We start from the raw sequence: 22244 nt of genomic DNA on the forward strand, positions 1-22244 counted from the left end.
TAGCTGGCTTGCCCACTTCAAGACTGTAGCCCTTCTAACACGTAGGACAATCGGTGCTCTGCTCAGCTTTTTTTATTCGAGGGGAGGGCAACTGGTGATCCCGGCACTAAAAGCTTTTGTTGGAAAAGTGATTCCCCAGATGCTATATGGAGTAGAACTCTGGGGATGGAATCAGAAGCTGTTAGAACGGCTTGAAATCTTCCAAAATTTTTACCTCAGAAGAATTCTAGGCCTCCCTCAGAGTACTCCGGCAGCTCTCCTAAGAGTGGAAGTAGGATTACCTTCTGTGTCTGCCAGGGCCCACTTAAGATTCCTGCGTTTTTTCACCAACCTCACAGATGCCCCGAACACCTTATTGGCTAAACAAGCCTTTGTATCATTACAAAATAATACTACTTGGCATAAAAACCTACTAGATATCCTATCCAGATACAATCTACCTGAGTTTAATACCCTTAAATTGTGGAGCCCTGATAAAGTTCGGGAATGGATCTTTGAAAAAGACGCCTTTTTGGACTCCACAAAGATAAAAAACTCTGGGTTTTCCTACTGGTTTCCCCGAGTAAAAGCAGTCAAAATCTGTGCCAACTACTTGGTGGAGATCACTGATCCCACCCTTCGGAGAGCTTTCACTATGGCACGGTTTCAAACACTGCCAACTGCATATCTGACCGGTAGATTCACAAAAACCCCAGTAGAACATCGTTTATGCCCTTGCCTTATGAAAATTAAAGAGGATCTTACACATTACCTCCTCTATTGCCCCATCTACTCGGGCTTTAGAGACGCATTGCTGCAAATTATACCCAACTCTATAACCAATCCTGAAGATAGAGTAAAATTTTTGTTAGTCGATGCAAACCCACGTATTACCCATGTGGTAGCGGTTTTTGTGATGAAGGCCATGAAAGCCAGGGAAAGATTTATGGATGACAATGTAAAGACCCCTTCATCGTCTGTTTAACTCGTTGCTTGTTTTCCCTCTCTTTCTATTTTGTGGGATGAAGGTTTTGTTGGCGTAGTATGTAATGAATTTTAATATTTTTTAACTATTGTTGTGTTAATGTTTGTGTACAGGCATGGTCCTCACAATAAACGGATTTGATTTGACAAAGATCCAAATCTAGCCCCAAAGGGACAACAATTAGGGCCATGCCAGATGTCAGCAGCAGCCACATATGCTGCAGTAGAAAGTTGGTGTGAGTTTTAATTTGTTTTTAGTCTATTGTTATTTTAACATTTGTGCATCTTCCGTTGTTTTTCTTAATGATAATTTTATTGTTTTATCTTCTTCGTAAACCACTTTGAGGTTTTGGGCAGTCAAGCATTGTATGAATTTTATGAAATACATGAATAATAAGAAATAAAACCATAAATGTGCAAATGAGGAATGTGCATCCTAACCTATTTCACAGGGTTGTTGTGGACATTCAGTGAGGAGGAAGAGAGCCACATACACCACCTAGAGCTCCTTGGAGGAAAAGATGGGATACAAATTACAACTAATGCTTTATTATTGCTGTTATTGTTGCATTCCACCCCGATCTCCGCTGAGCGGTGTGTGAGACTTGGAAGTTTTCCATGCACTCACCTAGGGTTTGTGTTTCCTTTGGAAAATGAGACACAGTGGAGACCAGGCAAACTCTGGCCCTCCGTATGTTTGGGACTACAGTTCCCATCATCCCTAGCGAACAGGACCAGTGGTCAGGGATGATGGGAATTGTAGTCCCATACATCTGGAGGGCTGGAGTTTGCCTATGCCTGGTGGAGACTGTGGTGTCTATAGGTTTCTTTACACCTATATACAACCTGAAGCCTTCAGTGGAGGGGCTCACAGCAGTAGCAGCCCCAAACATGCCAACTTCCTCCATAGTAACAGCATCAACATTCTTTCTCTGCAGCCTCTCTTGTTCTGCAGGGCACAGCCCAGCTTAATTGCTTCTCTCTGCTACCTGATTATGGCACTCCACCCTCCCTAAACTAAGCCCTGTTTATTGACAGAGGGAGGAAGGCCTCCATTAATTTGCATTCTAACACCTTTTTCTTTTTATGCTTTGAACGCCTTATCCCCCCCAGACAGTCACCTTACAAAGACGTTTGCCTGACTTCAATTAACACTTGCTGATTTGGCTAGGATTACCATGTCCAATGCACAACCCAGGAAATGTGCCTAACCTAATTAGCTTTTACGTGCTAAGCTAATCACTGATGCTTAGAATACACACTACGCTTCCTTAGATTCTAACCCCTGGATAGTCTGATACAGTTTTTGACATAAGCTTAATTAAGCCCCTCAAACTTTTTACATTATTATTAACATCTTTATATTTGGAGATGTGTCAGATGCTCATTAGAGAGATGTGAGCCAGCTCCCTAAATCATTCATTAGTCTTTAGCCGGACGGTCGAAACCCACAAGTGGGTCATGGCCAGATCCAAGGTGGGTCACAACTGGAGCAAATATACGATAAAAGATTAATAAATGCATGTTTGGGTTAAAAGCTTTGCTGCTGAGAAGGCTGAAGATACCTGCCCTAAATGTTTACAGGCTTGTGTCTCCCTTTAACCCCTTGTGTACTTTACTACAGGCAAACACCCAAGCACTCCTTGTCACATGTGACAACTTTATAATTCAGATTGTCTCCCATATTTTATTTTTTTTATAGAGATTTATTGGGTTTTACAATAGCAATACACATAATAAACAATGTAACATATATCTTAACATAATTTCACATTTTCTTTGGACTTCCTCACATCTCCCGCTCCCACTTTCATCGTTATAGCATTTTGTCAGCAATTTATTATCTTATTTGCAATCTTATATCCCTTCTATGCTTCATAATCTTCTACTTCTCAAAAAGAGTTATATTTTCTCAATCTCACTTATTTTCTTAAAGTCATCTAAGTTTAGTGGTGCTCAGTTATATTGATCTAGCATCCTGTTTAGCATTCACTCAAATTGCAATGTTTTTGTAAATAGTTCTTAAATTTCTTCCAATCCTCCTCAGTCCTCTCTTCTCCCAGGTCTCGAATTCTGCCGGTCATCTCGGCCAGTTCCATGTAGTCTATCAGTTGCATCTGCCATTCTTCCAGTGTGGGTAGATCTTGAGCTTTCCAATGCTTTGCGAGTAGTATCCTTGCTGCTGTTGTTGCATACATAAAAAATGTCTGGTCCTTCTTTACCACCCCTTGGCCGACAATACCCAAAAGAAAGGCCTCTGGTTTCTTAGTGAAGGTATATTTAAATACCTTTTTCAGTTCATTATAAATCATTTCCCAGAACGCCTTCACTTTAGGGCAAGTCCACCAGAGGTGGAAGAATGTTCCTTCACACTCTTTACATTTCCAACACTTATTGTCAGTCAGGTGGTAAATTTTTGCAAGTTTGACTGGGGTCATATACCATCTATATATCATTTTCATTACATTTTCTTTCAAAGCGTTACATGCAGTAAATTTCAATCCAGTACTCCACAACCTTTCCCAGTCCTCAAACATAATGTTATGCCCAATGTCCTGCGCCCACCTTATCATAGCCGATTTAACCATTTCGTCTTGTGTGTTCCATTTTAACAGCAAGTTATACATCCTTGAAAGTACCTTACTCTTAGGTTCTAACAATTCTGTTTCTATTTTCGATTTCTCCACCTGGAACCCTAATTTCTTGTCATTTTTAAAAACTTCTTTAATCTGAGCGTAATGTAACCAGTCTCGCACTTTATCCTTCATTTTCTCCAAACTCTGCAGTTTCCAATTGTCTCCATCTTTTTCTAGAATTTCCCAATATTTTGGCCATTTGGCCTCCATATTGGGTCTTTTTCGGGCCTTAGCTTCCAAAGGTGAAAGCCACCTTGGGGTTTTATTTTCCAGCAAGTCTTTATATTTTGTCCAGACATTAAACAGTGATTTTCTGACAATATGGTTCTTAAAGGCCTTATTTGCTTTAACCTTGTCATACCACAAATATGCATGCCATCCAAAAGCATTGTTAAACCCTTCCAAATCCAACACATCAGTGTCTTCAAGAAGTAGCCAGTCTCTTAGCCAGCAGAACGCTGCGGCTTCATAATACAACTTTAAATCTGGCAGGGCAAAGCCCCCTCTTTGTTTTGCATCAGTTAATATCTTAAACTTAATTCTGGGCTTTTTGCCCTGCCAGACAAACTTAGAAATATCTCTCTGCCACTTCTGAAAGCACTCCGTCTTGTCCAAAACCTGAAGTGTTTGAAATAAAAACAACATCCTTGGCAATACATTCATCTTGATAGCAGCAATTCGGCCTAACAAAGAAAGTTTCAATTTTGACCAACTATCTAAGTCTCTCTTAATTTCTACCCAGCATTTTTCATAATTATCCTTAAATAGACTTAGGTTTTTTGCTGTTATGTTTACCCCTAGGTACAGATTGTCTCCCATAGACTAGAAAGAGGCAATGGCTTCAAGCTCAGGAGAGGCAACTTTCGGAACACATTTCTAACCGCAAGAGCAGTTCAGCAGTGGAACAAGGCTGCCCAGGGCATCTATGGAAATTAATAGGGGCACCTTCTTGAGTCACTCAAAATGGTGTTAATCAATCAACCTGGGTAATCGACAAAATGTTACAACCCTACTTAAGCAGGGTTGTTGCCGAAACACTTCCAACAGCTGTATATACCCAGAACAGTAAAGCTCATGTATCTCCAGATCACGACATTCTCTTTGAAAGCCTGAGAAATCCTCATTCTGTTCAGCCATTGTTGGAATCTTATTTGTATTCCAAGTATCAGCACAAGCTGTATTTGAGGCTTCTGTTTACAAACTAATCTTCCTGAGGAAGGGGGTAGGAGGGGGGGAGTGAAAACCCAGTAGATTTCTATCAAGCAGCTCCTTTATGCCTTTAGTATTGTAGTAGTGGATACAACTGAACCCCTATTTTTAGTGTTTATAGCTCCATCTAGAAGATATTTAGGAATGGTGTATGAATGATCTCCCCATTTCTGATTCTCTTTTGTTTCTAGTAATGGGTTTTTTGCAGTGTAAATTCTTCTTCTGAGTGAAGCAAAACTGCTATTTGAACTTGATTGTTCTGTCTTAAACCAGTGGGAGGGATTGTACAAATGATTTGTCTCAGGCAACAAGAGCGTTTGACTGTTTTCTGTTGAGCAAAAACCAGCGTTAACGAATCTATCATTGCTTTGTTTCGCACAGTTCCCCAAAGACAACTGTCTCTCTTTCGCATCTTGCCATAGACTTTTCAAAAACCTGGCAGCCCACTAAAACACCCAGATGCATAACGCACAAAGTTTACAAAAGCCAGGAATAGCAGGAATGGTGTATATGTGTGTCAGAAACAGAGAGATACTGTCTTATTCCTGCTGCTTTTTAATTCTTTAATATGCAGCTCAGTTTCATGGATGGAACATTCCTATAGGATTTAGAGCACTCCAGAACAGAAAATCAGAGGGGGAGAGAGAGAGAGAGATTGAGCAGCCTTGGGGTCACCAGGGTGGAAGTCTTCAATGGGCTCTCCATATGCACCTGGTTGGTTAAGGAGATTCCTGTTCACCAAGGCCTTTCTCTCCCTGTCCTTCTGAATCAGATATTGCAGTGATTTAATCTCTGCTCTGAAAAAGTATGTGCAGTCATTAGTATTTGGCTTATGTACTGATTTTATAATCAAGTTATTGGTTAGTTGTAATCCACTTAAGATAATTTCAGTAGAGAGGTGTTCTTTAAAAAGAGATTAACCATCTCTCCCTTTTAAGAAAAGGAACACTATCTACCAGATGCCTGCAGCTAAATACTTGGCTCCTTTCTTCATCCGCTCATTTTTTCTGCCATCCACTGGCTCCTCCAGCCACTGTTTTACAGCGCACAGCCTACTTTGCCTAATTTCCTTAGGCCCCCCTGCCTCTTGGTCAGTCTCCCTAATACTCCTGCCTTTCCTCCCCCACCTACACACATACCCTTCTGACTCTAAGCACTACGAAATTTCTTCAGAGTCTCCCTCTCAGTAGCCACTTCTGACAATCTACCCACATAGAAGCTGGGCAGACAGCATTCTCCCCTGCACAATTGGAGTGCTTGTGAAAAATCCTTACTGTCACATCAGAAGCTACATTGCCACCAGTACAGTGTATTTGTGGGTCAGGTCAGTGCCTTGATGGGTGACCACCCAGGAATCTCATGTATGCAGTCTAGGGTTCCATGATGGAAGAAAGGTGGGGTTTAATCTAAGGAAAATAAAGCAATATGTGTTCAATAAATCCTGACAATTTGTGTTGTTGTTTTCTGGTTCTCAGTGGTTTCCAGTGTTGCAAAACTTCACATACAAAGGCACCCTCTGGGGCTTTGTTCCGTACGATTCCGCTCAAACCAACTTTTCCTTCCCAATCACCCTTCACATTGGAGATTATAACATGGATGGCTATCCAGATGCACTTGCCATACTGAAGAATACATCAGGAAGGTACAGTATATTCAGTAAATAGTGTTTTCAAGTGTTTATTCTACTTGGCATAATGGTGCATGAAATTATTCTCACCTTCAAATACTGTAGGCCCATGGAGAAGCTGAATCGCTTCTTCTAAAAAAGAAGTGCCTGAATAGTATGAGAATGGATCTATTTATCTGCATCAAGCAGCCCTTTTATTCTTTTCTGCTGCGTAGCAGGATGTTACAAATGCCATCTAGGAAGAAGAGTGCATTGTGAAGAAATGCTGCCTGTTTCACCCTTTCCCATTGGAAAAATGTGTGGAAGGAGCATGGGGAGCTCTCCCCCCCCCCCTTATTAAGTTCCAATTGTCTGAAAAGCACATACTCATCATGGTTCCTTGTGGAATGATCTCCCCATGGAGATCAAGCAAGCTCCAGCTGTGGTTATTCCTGCCAGCAGTTGAAAACTTACCTACCCAGGCATTTTCTTGACCCATCATTCCTGTTTACCGTGACTGATATTTTAATGTTATTTTGTTGTGATTGGTATTTTAACTTTGTTTCATTGAACTGGTTTTGTTGTGTAGTTTTGTTTGTTTGAAAGCTGTTGTGTAGATTCTGTAAATATTTCTGTAGCAGAAGTCTTCAGAAATTGTACTTAAAGATGTGTAATTCCTAAATTTCTACGCTGACTTGGAGCAGCCTTCCCTAAACTAGTGTCCTCCAGATGTCCTCAAATGTTGCATTCTGAGGCCTCCATCTGATCACTACACTCAAGTGGACACCAGGACACCAGTATGTGGGATTGTCATCCTCCCACTCATTTGAAGGAGGCAGGAGAACTTCATCCTTGAGCCCACCGAGGGAATCGTATGGGCAGGATGCCTGTATTGCTGGGGGTTCGACTAGATGACTCTTGCAGTCCGTTCCTCCTCCACAATTCTATGGTTCTATGATTAGGAACATGCTGTGGGCTCACATGCTCTCTTCCCACCAATCCCTCCTTCCCTGACATGTGCTGATTCCCTCCTTCACGTTTGCAACAGGACTTTCAAAGGCAGTCTGTGATATGTCATGAACAGCTCTGCTGTTGAAAGGGAGCTAAAGTTAGAAAGGCAACTGGTCATGCACAAGCCATTGCTGGAGTCCAGAGGAGGAAAGAGTGCTGTTGCACTCAGCTCCTGCTTATGGCCTTCTTATAGACCCGCTGTGAGAACAGGATGCTGGGGCTAATCCAGCAGGCTCTTCTTATGTTCTGATGCCCAGCCACTTTGTGACATAACAGCAGATGTGTCACTCGCTGCCTGACGAGAGGCATAGCCAACAGGCTCCAACCGTGCGTGCATACCCAGAGATGCCATTTTCCTGTTAAAGCAAGCGTCAACATCTCAGTCCCTTCATCAGCATCAAGTCCCTTCAATAATAATTCACACCAGCTGAAGCTTCTCTAAAGACATTTCTGCTGATCTTTCAAAGATGCTATTCCTCCCCTCCCCCTGCCAACCCTTCCTCTTGGCCGGCTAGATAGGAAGAATTTTGGTTCTGCTTCTAGGGCATTGTCTCCTTTTATTTTGACATTATGGCTGGCAAATGGAGGTAGTCTGTATACCCTGGAGGATCTTGGTTCATGGCTGTGGTTGCGAGTGTGCATTGTCAGTTCCATTTTTGCCTGAGGCAGCTTCTCTTCCCTCAAGCAGTTGTTGACCCATTTTATTTTGATGGATACACTGCAGATGCATTTTCTGGTAGCTGTCATACACGCTTTTGCTCAGTCACCAGCTCTCCCACCACTGGAAGACCGCCGCTGTCATGACCCTCAACTGCTTCCTACCTCTGCCCCTTTACATTGTCATGTGCAAACATCTGGATGAATTATGTTGTGGTAATGCATTGCCTGGAGCTGCTGTGCAATACCAAGGATGCACATTGGAAATGGGAACATTTCTATGAATGCCTGCAAAATATTTGCAGGGTACATATTTCATTTATCGCCAGGTGTTTAAATCAGAGTTGGTGATCTTAACCCTGTTCTTGAAAGCCAGCTTAAGACAAAGGTTTAAAGTAGCAGAGCTGATAGCAATGTATAAATTTACATTGCTCTTGTAAAGAATCAAAAGATACGATTAAAATACAAAGTTGATTTTTAACAAGAATAAGGGATAAGGGAAGGTTAGACTGATTCCTGAATCGGGTGGGCAGGCAGTAGATTGCAGTCCACCAGTTCTCCTAGGAGCTCCCAGGATTCTTTCAAGTAAAGACATCATGTTAAACCAATGTTTAAAAATAATGTATGGTTTATTGTGCACAAGCACCATGCTGGTGTGTGCTGCTCATTACTGCCCGCTTTGTTCCCAAGCAGGAAACAGACCAGAGGCTGGCATTGCATTAGATGCAAACCGGCATTCACAGTTTGTTTCCCTCCAAGCAAACAGCAAGCAGTAAGCCAAGAACAAAGCTTGGCTTCCATTCATGGCTTGTTTGAAGAGATATAAACCACATCCGCCGGTTCATACGGACCATAACATAAGCCCCTGGTTTGATTCTTTCCTCGTGTGGCAAGAGGAAGAGCAAGGCAGGGACTTATGAGCAGCATATGCCACCAGTGCACTGGTCTGTCACCTTTAAACCATGGTTGGTTGGTTGGTTGGTTGGTTTTTAAAAAGTTTTAACATAATATCGAAACCAGGCCATAACAGGGCCCTTCCATTCCTCCGTGAGAGTGCATATGCAGAAGCGCAACAGTTTACCAGTACCTCTGAGCTGAATGAACCTGTGTTTTATTTATTTATTATTGTATTTACATCCTGCTTTTTCCCCAAGTTAGGATTCAACACTTTAAAACAGCATAATATATGTTGGGTGAAAGATCCCTGCCTTGCAGGGGACCTGGACCAGATGACCCACATGGTTCCTTCCTATTCTGTGATTCTGTGTTGATTCTATGATTGTATTTATATCATTGCGTAGCCCCAGATCTGTAATATTGCTTGAGTGCAGGCTTGGGTTGCAGGGCATGTACAAACTTCCTTGAGATCATATGCAAAAGCATTAGTCCCTTGCAGAGCCTTTCTAATCACCTAATTATTATGGTATGATGAGTCTTTTCAAATAGCCATATCCCAAGAATCTGCAGAGCTTGATGGATTCAGCTTAACATCTTGACTATCTATGCCCCAAAAGCACACTGTAACTTGATGCTGAGCACAAGCATATTCCCTTTAGCTATTTAAATCAAGTACACACAGTTCAAGTAGCAGGGTGCAGTTCCTGCACATATATCGCCCATCTGCTTTTTCAATCTCTCCCAATAATCCAGGGCTTCATAGCTCATCAAGACAAAATCTTCTTTTTCCCCCCAAACAGCTTTTGTCATATTTCAGTGGCCAGCCAAACTAGCACTCTAACATCACACTGCTGTTTAGTTTGGAGCGGGGTGGGGAATCCTCAAAGACCTTGTTAATACTTTGGAAATCCTTTAAAATCCCCATTTTAAGAGCTGTATAAATGCAGATTACAGCAGCAGACATGAAATGTAATCCATAATAAAGAGGGAATTTAAAATGTGTGTGTTTTGAGCAAAGACTCTTGTTCAGTCACTTTAAGGTTTTAGTGACGTCTAACAGCTAACAGTGAAATAGTGTTTCTGTGCTGAGCATTAAAAAACAATGACAGAAGGAGATGCTTTAATATGGGCAACCTCCAAGGAACCAATTCACTTTCTTAAGTTAATTTTTAAATTTATTTTATTTGTGCCCTGTGTTTTCAGCCAATATCGTCTTCCAAGCAGCTTATAATTAAAACCCACAAAAGTGGTACAATATATTAGGGCTAAGTGGAGGTATTTCTGATAGTCATTTTCAGGTTCCTGGTAATGGATGACCTAATCCAAATTCTAGAGGGAGCAAATGGTGTTGCAAAGGCTCAAGGATAGACTGAGAGTAAAGGTATCAAATCCGAGGAAGCATTTATTTGATGCTCATCAAGGAATCTATTTGATAGCTGCCTTCAGATATCTAAAGGGCTGTCACATGGAAGATGGGACAAGCTTGTTTTCTCCTGCTCCAGAGGGTAAGACCCAAAGCAAATAGATTAAAGAAGATTTTGAGTAAACACCAGGAAGAACTTTCTGTTTGACAGCGTAGCGAACTCCCTTGGAAGGTGGTGGACTCTCCTTAATTTGGAGGCTTTTAAGCAGAGGTTGGATGACCATCTGCCATTGATGCTTTAGTTGAGATTCCTGCATTGCAAGGGGTTGGACTAGATGACCCTCAGGGTCCCTTCCAACTGTATATTTCTATCATTCAGCAAGTTAATATTTTTAATTTCTAAATACTGTACTGAGTATCTAATTGCAAGGTGGTATCTGACTAAGTCCAAAGGTGGACAAGCTGGTCTGTTGATTTCAGCAGGTCTGCTAGGTATCTCTTAGCCAGATGCCAACCACATTGTTACTGCTGGGTCATTAGTAGCAGTCTTCCAATTTTCCCTAATCTAAGGAACAATTGATTATTGATTCCCAGCTAGTGGTATAGTGTCCACATAGGAGCTGATAACTAACATGGATTCAAACAGTGTTGGGAGCACTGCTAATGCCAATGAAATCCAGTGTGCTGTAGTAGTTAGTGTCAGACTAGGACCTGAGAGACCAGGGTTCAAATACCCACTGACCTCGTGCCAGTCCCTGCCCCTGAGCCTAACCTCCCTCACAGGTTTATTGTAGGGATTAAATGAGGAGTAGGAGAACCATGTACTCAACAACAACAACAGCAACAACAAATTACTATTAGTATTATTTATTATTTATACCCCCCCCCCCCGTCTGACTGGGTTTCCCCAGCTGCTCTGGGCAGTTCCCAACAGAATATTAAAAGCACGATAAAACATCAAACATTAAAAACTTCCCTAAACATGGTTGCCTCCTTGCAGAAGAAAGCAAAATATAAATGCAGTTGATTAATAAGCCAACTGTACCGCTTTTAATGGATTTTTTATGTTTCCATGTTGCTGTGCACTACCCAGATATTTTGTGAGACAGCAATATATAAATACTTTTATTTAAAAATTAATAAAGGACAGCATAAATTCTGGAGTTGAGAATGAGACCAACAGATATATTATGAATAAGCTCAAAGCATTATTCATGTGTTTCTTAAGTCAGATCCATTAGTTTATATCAGTGCAGTTTTTCCAGAATGTTTTAAAAACAAACCAAAACAAAAAACAGTTTTTCTGAGCTAGCTCAAATATAGCACCCAGGAGCCAGTAAATGTGATATATCCTGTACGCTCATAATGCGTTGGACTGAAGTAACTTCACTGCAGGGAAAATAGCCCTACTACTTAAACTGTGTTGTTTTTTTTCCTCTCTCTCTCTCTTCTCAAAATTGGGAGTAAGGAAAATTCCTGGCTTGCCCTGCTGGAAGCATCCAGCCAGCAAGGAGAAAAATTTTAAGGCGTTTAATGAAAGGTTCCTAAAATGGTAGGGCTGCATCTTGGGGAAGAGGGTAGCTTCCCTGCCGTAGTTGTGTTGTTTTACCATTTTCAAAACTATAGTGTTAACTGAGTGTTCCATATTGTTGTGGGGCCTGGTCACCTCTAGGAGCAGTGAAGATCTGTTTCCGAGCCGTGGGCCCCTGGAGTAGGCACTCTGAGACAGATCTTAACAGGCAGACAGCTTCATATGGGAGACATCAGTCCTTTCGTGATACCCAGGATTTAGCATGTTATTAGATATATATTATGAGATTACTGTAACACAATAATTCAAGAGAAACAGTGTTGGCCAAGTGGACTTCCCAGTTTCTTACGCTCTCTTTCCTGTATTTCATAATTGAACAGAACAGGTAGGCATCCTCTTCTTGTGCTACTGGTCAAACTTACAATATATTTGGGAGCTCGGGCAAAGTAGGAAAAGTAGTCCATTTAGGTGAGGATGGATTTTGCCAGCACTTCCAGCTATATCTGCCATCATTCTCCCATACCAGAGTTGCTACTGCAGCTCTCCAGAGGTGCGGTTTCTGCAAGAAAGCAATTGCACACATGCCCCATGCCTCAATTGTTCCCTCTCCCAGCCTTTTAACTGTGTTCCTCCCCAACTTACTTGATTTAATCCTTGCCGTCCTCTGTAATCCTAAATCCCCAAACCCGTTCTACAGTGTTTCTGGATTGTGAACTTTTATGTTGCAAAGGCAGCGTTACAGAATCCAGGAAGGCCCAGTGCCTTCAAAATAGGTAGAATTTTCTTTGAACGTTAATTTTTCAAGGCTCACTGTACTACACTAATAACAGGGACAGCCGCTTTGCCGCAGCAAGTATGATATCTTTTGCTGTTCTAATTGTTGATTCGTTCAGCCAGCTTTTAATTCACTGAAGCTGTTTCAGCAGACCCCCCCCCCCAATAAATTGGTGGACTTTCTTGACTCTCCTTGTTGTCTTTGTAAGTAGTTATTGGAAGGAACATGTCTTGCTGATTAGAAGGCTGCTATTGAAAGAGATTTAATTTATCTGTGCTCAGCTCTTAGCTGTGACCTGTTACTATGTAAGGGAAGGGTCAGTCTCAGTTAGACTTCGTATAAGTAAATGTCATCTCATTATTTCTAATAATGTGCTGGAGGATCTCTTTTACAGAAATTGGAGGGAAATTGATAGTGGAATCTTTTCTATGTTGTAGTTGTTATTTGTATTACTTTCACCCATGCATCATAAAATGGCGCTAATATGAAAAATTGTGTTGTGGGAGGAAGGGGTTCAAACAACTATTTATTAATGTGCTAATCTTCGAGGAATTCCAGATATGGCCAAACACCCTTTGGAAAAATATCTCTCCCGGAAACCAAAATTGGCCGTATTTTCTCCTGTTCCTTCTTGCACATTGTATTAGTCAAAATGCCTCTAAAAATGAAGAAGTTCAAATCTGATCAGTGCTGCAGAAGATTCAAGTTTAAAACCTGCATGGAGAAAGATTGCACTTGAACGTTTCCGGCTTAAGTTGTTTGTGGTTTTAAATCCTTGATCCTTGTGGGTTTTGTTTTGAAGTGAAAAATACCTACTAGCTTTGGTTGCAAAGAGGAAGGAGCTTGTTTCTTTTCCATCAGGTTTCGCATGAGTAGGAGGGAACCATCTGCCCTCATAGCTGACTTAGCACTTTACTCCTTAATCTCAGTTGATTAATCTACCAGTTACATGAATCAAAACATTCATACTGCCTGGCTCCAGATGCAGGTTACAGCATCTTCTCAGAAAGGAAGCATATTCTGTAGGTGAAATACAAAAGACCAAGCATAATGTTCTTTTACAACAAGACTGAGAATAATGTCCTTCTGTTAAAAATTCTTGACTTCTTGCCATACATCTATAAAGCATATTATATTTACCTTGCTGCCTCGGCCACGATTTACTTCAGCAAGCACAAAATGCTAGATAAGAAATTGCTCAGCAGTGGAACTTCTTGACCTATTCGAAGTATAAACATAAGCTCTTGTTCATAACTCTAGATATGCTTCAAGTGAGTCCTTTTCAGTTTTTTGAGTTCCTTTTCCTTTTCCTTTTTTAAAAAAAGTGTTTGGAACTAATGGTCACCTAAAGCATTTTAGAAAATGAAAACTGAATCCGAAGAACCGTTTTCAGCCTGATGTATGGAATTGCCGTATAAAATGCAAAGAAAATCTTGCTGACAGTGTCAAAAGGTGATTTTCATAGTAGTATTAAAATTTCTACATGCCAAGGCTCTGATTAAGTGAAGCTTTGTAGGAAGAATTCATAATACATCTGTTATCAGCAGTCACACAGATTCTGGGTCTTAGGTGCTGTAGAAAAGCTTTGGAGAAGAGTAGTAAGGAGTGATCCAAAGAAGATACTTAGGTGTGCTCATAAAATGACACACATACACTCTTTTCCCACCCAGGCCCCCACCTTGGCAAGCCACAATGACTATGCTTTGCCTCCAGTGTCAGAGCCAGTAATTCCAGTTGCTGGAATCCACAGGAGGAGAGAGTGCTTTCATGCTTGGTTTCCTCTTATGGATTTCTCATTAAGGCATCTGGTTGGCCACAGTGGGAACAGGATGCTCGAATAGATTGGCTCACTGGCCTGATCCAGGAGGCTTTTAATATGTTATTATCCAGCTACAGCAAACTATTTTAATAAGAAGCTCCCCATTTGTGGAATGCTGTCCCCAGGGAGGTTTGCCTGGTGTCTTCATTACGTACCTTTAGGGACCAGGCAAAAACATTTATCTAAAACGAGGCCTTTGGCTGATTAACATTCTGTGGTCTTTTAAAAGTGTTTGTGGGAGGTAGCTTGTTGCTTTGTATTTATTTTTGCTTTATTATGCTTTTTTTACTATTCCATTTTTTTGCTTTATTAACAATCTCTTATATCATATGACACATTGCATATAGCATATCTCGTATAATATTATGCATTTTTTTCATCCTCGTTTTGTATTTTTATGTTGGGAACCGCCCTGTGGTATTCAGATGAAGGGCAGTATACAAATTTAATAAATAAAAATAAGAATCAATATTACTTTACCCCAAAGTAGAGTGGTGGGACAGCCTCTTCTCCTGGGGAATGCTATGGCTCTGGGTGTGGCTTTTTGTTCCAGGCCACTGGGGTTGCCTTCTGAATTTGCAGTAGGGGAACTGGTAGCAAGCAGGACCCTCTCAGGTTCCTTAGCTTTGTGTGTTACAGGGATTCCTTTGACAGAAACCTGGAGGGGAACCTAAGAGTGTGCATGTCCCTGGACCCCTGACTTCAGTTAAGAGTACAAAATAATAAAAATGGAGCCGTGGAAGGACAGAAGTAGGAGAAAGGATAAGAGCAAAGCTACCGTAACTAACCTGGAGTGACTTCAGCTGAACTGACCACCGATTTCAAGCTGTTTCTCTTAAAAGCTTGTTTATCTAAGGAAGGGGCTTTCATGGATCAAATGAAGAGGAGGTTATTTGAAGTGCAAAGTTTTCCTACCAGGAGTGATGAGTGCAAAAGGGGTTTCTGTGTACATATTTTGCGTGGAAGTTCCTAACCTTGATGGATCCTAATGTATTGATGGGAGGAGGCAGTGCCTCAACAAAATCCTACTCAGCTACTGATGTTGCAGCCTCGATCCTTATTTCTTTGGCAAGACACCCAGAGAAGAAGGCATAGGGTGTCAAACTGCCATTAATTGAAATCCAGTAAGAGGGTTGACATCTTACTGGATGAAGGATGGTCCCTTACCATTTAGGCAAAGGGCTAGGGAAGACACAGTGACCTATAGTGGCTACATACAGGTGGTGCAATATGGACGACACGTGACTGATGTTTGGCATGTGCTTCTCGTGGGCGTATGTTCTTAGCGCTATTCCCCAAAATGCAGTTTAGCTCTCACACACTGCCCAACTGCAGGCTTATGCTTCTGAAACAGGAGCAAAATGAGCTTGTGCATCCAGTCCAAAGGCCAAAAACATGGTTTGTGATGCAAAGATGTTGGGCTTTGATTAGCAGCCATTGATTAGCAACTTTTCATGCTGGAGCCTAAATGTGTGAATGTGCATAACATTTATAACTGTGTCTCACAACTGAGGGCTTCTCAAATACACGGTGTGATGCGTGCATTAGCGTTGCATCTATAATACCATCCCTTTTCTGTTTCGAAAGCAAGTGATGAAAGCAGTTGCTGATTGCTGTCATTGAGGGGGAAGACATACTTCCTAAAATAAAGAAGCATTTCCACAGCATGTGACGGTGAAACAAGGGGCATTTCCCCCCTTAATTCTGGACCATTTCAAGGTTCAGTTAAGAACCACTTATTAATGAATGCCCCACTTTCAGTTCCAGTTAAAAGCTTTTAAGAAAGCAAGTGATTTTTCAAGGAGACAAATCGTCCTGACTTTTAAGGAGTAATTGTACACAGCTGCTTAATTGAAGATAATTTTGCTGAGATGCCAGCCCATTTTCAAATGCAGGAAGAGCAGAAGAAAGATAACAGGAAGGGTATAGAATGAAGATGTGTTCCTTGGTGTGTTTGCAGGGCGGGGGTGGGTGGGATGGAAAACAAAACAGCTTTAAAAAGAAAAGAAAGAATGAGGCAGTGAAGCAAAAGAAATAATTATATGAGTAATGCCTGAGAAATACCCATTTAATGTATGCTGGCAAATGTTTTTATTCCCCCAGATTGAGACAGCGCACATCTGGTTCAAACTGGCAGGCGTTCAAACAGGAGAAGTCTCCTCTATTCCAGCATTCTGCCATGGTTCTTCTTCCCCCTTTATGTTTAAACACTTTAATATATTGTTACGGCCTATAAATTAATTGATTAGAACTTGAATTTTAACACATTTACCCACGCTTCTTCTACTGGAGTAAAGAACTGTAAGGATATATGCTTCTTTCAAAAAAGAAAAAGAAAAAGTGGTCGTTTAAAAATAAAATCAGATTTTCCCCAATGGCAAATGAACTGCCAAAGGTGGTTATAAATATTTATAAATTCTTGTAAAATCTGAGCTGATAATTGGCAGGGGAGACTCTTAACATGAAACACTTAGTATGCCATTTTGGAGAGGAAATATATTGACAGTAGTTAACAGCTGCAATATAAAACCAAGGTTATTGTGGTTCTCATGGAACTGGTCTTCGTACAGGTGGCCTAGATCGGATTAACAATTGATTAGATCGTTTTCATATCTTCCAGAACCCAAGTGCTTATGCACAAGGAAAGCGAGTTATCTCTGAATTTTTAAAGTTTTCAGCGCCAAGTGTCCTTTAAATATATGTATGAACCGTTTGGAGGCACATTTGGAACATCATTTTGATATATTCTAAGGATTCACTTTAGTTCTGATGTGTGTAGTACTATCTAGGGACTCAAACAATTCCTTGCTCATACTATTAAAAATGTTGTGAAGTTACTGAACTAGTTACAAAAGACATAATTTGTTCACAGCGGTAGTTTTTTGTTTTTAAGAGAGGGAGGGATGTATCGGGAAGAAGAAAACCATTTGGTGGTTTGGCAGATGGCAAGGCAGCATCCATCAGATACATTAGTGGACTTGGGAAACAAGTTCCTTTGCCCAGTAAGTGTTACTATAAAAGAACTGCAATGGTACAATTAGTTGAGGTTGTCTCATCATACGAGTCAAATACTCAGCCTTGAGATCAAACAGATGGTCCTGTGAGGTTAGACATTGCTATTCTGCTCAGCTGAGCTTTCCCTTCATTCTTGTTTGCAGCAGCCTGACCTGTATTTTGGTCTTAAATTTTCAGCAGCAGCCAGCTGGCTTATTTGTTGACTCCACGTTGATAATCCCCAAATGGGCGATTTTTACATTGGCAGCAAAATACCAATGTAATAGCCTGCTACTCTATCCACAGATGATTCTTTTCCACCCTGCCATTTCCTGCTTCCAGACACAGGCATCACCATACTGGTGCGGATATAATTTTGCATAATTATCTAACCATGGTTAGAAGACTGGGAGTATCCTGATGACATCTCTTCTCCTTGTTGTGTGTGAATCCCCTCCCCTTTAAGTTGCTTTATTTTGGGAGTGAACTACGGTTTGTATTGCACACCACCACGTCTACTAACATGGCAAGGTTGAAACCAATGACTTTGAGGAGTTGGTTTGCAAACTGGCTCAAGCTAATCATGGCTAGGAAAAACACCTGGAACAATGCTAAATGTGGGTTAGGTCAGAAAATAAAAGAAAAGGCAGAGAGCTAGTGGAGTGTGCACAGTATCTTAGTCACAATTTCCTCTGTTCTGTTTGCTAAGCATGGCTAGGTCCAATTACCACGCACTCAAGAAGACCATTAAGTCAGATTCTGCAAACTTTGTAGGTTCTCAAAGGATCATGTGATCTAGAATAAATCATGAATAGAATCTGCAGCAATGTTGCAGCAGAAGTTTCTCATAGGGTTTCTCATAGCCAGCCATGTCCTCAAATTACTGTGGTTCTTTTCCTGAAGATGTTTTGGTTACAGTCCTGTTGGCACTTACCCCCTGAGTTCATTAGGAGGAGGAGACATAATAATAATGTAACTGTCAGGATGCTGTTAGTGACTCCTGGCTGGTTGCCGAGGAAAGTATAAAGAAAAAGAAAAGTTTCTTACTGTCCTTTTTTATTTCGATATTTACAGAGTCTATAAAACCCAGCCTCTTGGATAATGGTGTTGTCCCTAGTGAATCTCCACCCCGTCTCTCCCACATCCTCATTTGTCACTTCTACAGGCACTGCCACATGCCTTCTGTCTTTGAGCTCTTTGCTCTCCTACTTTCAAGGCTTGCTGGGTTCTGGGAGATGGAGCGTCTGGGATGCTTTCTAATGACACTGTGTCAGCCAACTGCCGCTCCGGTTTTTCTCCTCCTCGTCCTCCTCTGCCATTATTTCCCAACTTTTCCCCTCATCTGCCTCTGAGCTGTGACCTCCCTCAAACCACTGTTGTAAATCTATACTGTCTTCCTCTTTCCCCTCCCTGGAAGGGTCAGGATGGGGAGGCAGTCTCCACCATTCCTCTTCTGCCCAGTCCCTGACGATAACACATGTCAGCTTTGTGTCTGAGAGAGAGCTGCAGAAATTGAACTGATAACTGATAAAACATCATGTTTCCCCAGAGACACCACATTTTTCAATGTGTTTTTCTTTTCAAACTGTATGGATGTCCAGGTAATAAAGAAAAGAAATATTGAGTGCAAACATTTATAAGCCAGCTTTGGCTTCCAGGTGACACTCAATCTAATGTACAATTTAAAAATGTATAGCAAACAATGCTACACAATTAATAAAACATTAAAGTCAACAAGTAACCCTAAGAAGTCAAAAGAGCCGATTAAACTGCAGCAATGTGAGTGGTGCAACTGAGAGAGCTTCTGCCCTATGTCCTTGCCAAACCTCCCTTGAATGAAGGAGAAAATGCAGAACAGTGCATCTGCTGCCCATCTAAGGGATGGAAAAGAACATACAGTATAGCTTTTTTAAAAGATTTTCTTTTCTCTTAACATTACAAGGAACATTCAGTATACTGAAACAAATTCCCCCTTTATTTCAGATTGTGCACAAGATTCACTTCCATGAGCCGTATTAGGTGACTCACCAAGAAATCTCAACAATTAAGTTAAGGGGTGGAGAGGGAGAGAGACTGAGAGAGAGAAATCTTAAGCTAGTTGCTAAGGATACATCATGAATTGAAGCAAACCTTTTAATTCTTTCCCTTCCAGCTTTTAATACTAGTAACCACGGATCTAATTTTGATGATTGATTACTGTGATTAAGTGATAAGAGCTTTTTTTTTTGCAAACCTTTGGCTTGAGGCTGTGCTACTAGTCCAGGAAGCCTTGTTCTTAATTGCTAGGATCTGTAGCAAAGTAAAATTAAAAGGGGCCATGCCTCTTTTTATTCATCCAAGGCCACACTGATGTATATAATGGCCTCATGACACAGAAGTGACTTAATTATATGCTCTTACCATCATTCTCAAAAATGGATTCAAAATAGTTTGGTGGTGTTTCTCGCTCTCAGAAAGAAAGCTCTGGCAATGTGTGGGAGGGTGCTTATAATACAGTACAAGAATGTTGGGGTGATTTGGATATATTTCCTAGGTGAGCTAATAAGGGGGCAGGGAGAATCCAGTAAGTGGCTGGAATAAGGTTGTTTAGTTTCAACTCTTAGGTCCATGCGGATTTAATGCTGGCTCCCTGCAAACCATAGTTTGCAGACTGAGAGCCAATCTCAGAGTGTGTGTCCCACTCCCATCTCTTGAGCAATTTCCCTTCTCTCATCCCCTTTCCAGAATTAAGCATGGGCTATGGTTTCCTGGTAAATCAGAGTTTGAAGTAGGTTTTCAGGCCAAGGTTACATTAGAAACTGTTTCGTGTTAACGATGGTTTGCAGTTGGTGCTTATGTGTTGCAAAACTGTGGTTAGCACCAAGTAGAGAAAAGAAGGGGATAGACACACCATAGAGGGAAAGTGTGAGAGGGGGCAGAGTGCATATTTCCAAATGTTGGCCATAGTTGTGATCACATCAGGCCTGAGTTTTAGAATTTATTCTCTGAATATCCCAAACAGAGAACTTAAGTGATTTTATGAAGGGCTTTTGATGAGTTTGCTTTGAGGCTTTTCTTAAAGGAAAAACCTATTTAAATTCAGTGTTAGAGGGCAGTTTGTACCTTTATTTTGAGAAATTCAAAGAAGCATATCTTTTACTAACCACATTTGATTTGATGCAGTCCAGTTAACTAGGGAGCTACTGCTGAGCCTTAGGATGGGTCAACACCTGAAGCAGGATTAAGTGGTAGAATGGACTGTACCGCAGACTGCAGGTAGGAATACACACACACACACACACACACTACATGGAAAACTAGTACATCAGGAAGAAAGGCTTAGTTGAGCCCGCTGTGCTGATTTTCTTTTTGCAGGAAGTTTTTAACACAAGGAAGCATTGAGAAATGCTCAGCCTCCCCCATGAAATGGTACACTTCACCCTGCAGCATGAAATGGTACACTCCATTCCAGCATCTTCTGCAAGTGTAGACCAAGAATCTGGTATAGTTTATAGGGAGGAGCTGTAGCTCAGTGGCAGAGCAACCACTTCGCATGCAGAAATTCAGTCTCTGGGCAGCTCCAGGTAGGGCTGGGAACATTTCCTTTCTGAATGCCTACCAGTCGCAGAGCTAGATAGGCCTGTGGTCTGACTCATTGTAAGGCAGCACCCCATGTTCCTACAGCAGGGAGAAGGCTAGAGTAGTATGCAGTGAAATTTGGAGTCTCCTCCTGTGTCCCACTGGATTGGTCCAAAGAAATAAAGATCTCTCTTGTGCCTGCTCCTTCTGTCTCTCTCCAGCAGTTCCTGTGTTGTGTTGTTTTTACTGCTGCTGCTTCTTGCCTGGAAAGGACAGGCAGAAATGTGCCAGTGAGGTTGCTGTTTGTTCCTTCCTTTTCCCAAGAAGCTCAGAAGAGAAAGGAAAGGGGGGAGAGGGGGCTCCCCATCAACCTTAAATCAAAATACCTTCACTCTTGCTCAACTGTATCTCCGTATTTCATGTTAATTGTTTAAAAACTGACTGAAAACATTAGCATAACTCAGCATTTTATCATGTTAGTGTGCTTTTCAGGCTTGACACTGGTCTTGGATTTATTCCTGCATCTTGCTATTATGTCTGTGGATGTACTTTTTCTTTTTACAGAAGTAGACATTCTATATTTTTCCAACATCCTATATTTTAAAAGAATGGCAGATGAGCACTACTCTTTTCAAACAGTAATTCCCAAACTGTTTCCTAAAGAGATTCACAGCTCGAATCTTGCCTGTCTTCCAGACCCATCTGCAGGTCTGAGTTTGTCACCCAGCAGTCACCCGTTCATGATTGACTTGCTTTACTCAGCCTTTCCAGTAGGCTTCTTATGGCTCGCTTGAAGACTCAAACCCACTATTTTGAAATAATGTCTGTATTATGGGATGCTGTTCAGAATTTCCTCTCTTATGGGGGTTCCTACAATTAATTATGATCGTTCAGGTCCAGCTCCAGCTTTGAGGCGGGTCTCTGACAAATTGGCTCCTCCCATCATCATCATCATCAGTGCCTACCCAGCAGACAGACAACTCCCAGAAAGAGTCTGGGAGCTGCCATGTTTATTTCCCACAATGCCACAGAACAATGTGGGGCATTGTGGGAAATTAAAACACCAGTTCCCAGGCCCCCACTAGGAGCTGCCATTTTAATCTCCCACTGTGTTCTGGAGTGACATGTTGCTCCTGATACAACTAAGGGTCATATTTTATTTTACTAAAATATGAAATGATGGGTTCTTCTACTAAAAAGTGCAGTGTTGTGTCAGAAATTATTT

The 22244-nt window shown here is 41.3% G+C and overlaps 1 protein-coding gene across 1 annotated transcript in view; it reads left to right on the forward strand.

The window, feature by feature from the left end:
• The window catches only part of ITFG1 (integrin alpha FG-GAP repeat containing 1), a 120956-nt gene that overhangs the window by 47837 nt on the left and 50875 nt on the right, over nt 1-22244 (forward strand). Inside the window, exon 10 of the mRNA XM_081015532.1 lies at nt 6284-6450. Within this exon, the coding sequence (XP_080871658.1) occupies nt 6284-6450 (167 nt within the window). The remainder of the gene's footprint in view (nt 1-6283; nt 6451-22244) is intronic.

The sequence above is a fragment of the Podarcis pityusensis genome (genome assembly GCF_964106645.2).
Source record: "Podarcis pityusensis genome assembly, chromosome: 8".
In the NCBI taxonomy this organism is placed as follows: domain Eukaryota; kingdom Metazoa; phylum Chordata; class Lepidosauria; order Squamata; family Lacertidae; genus Podarcis; species Podarcis pityusensis.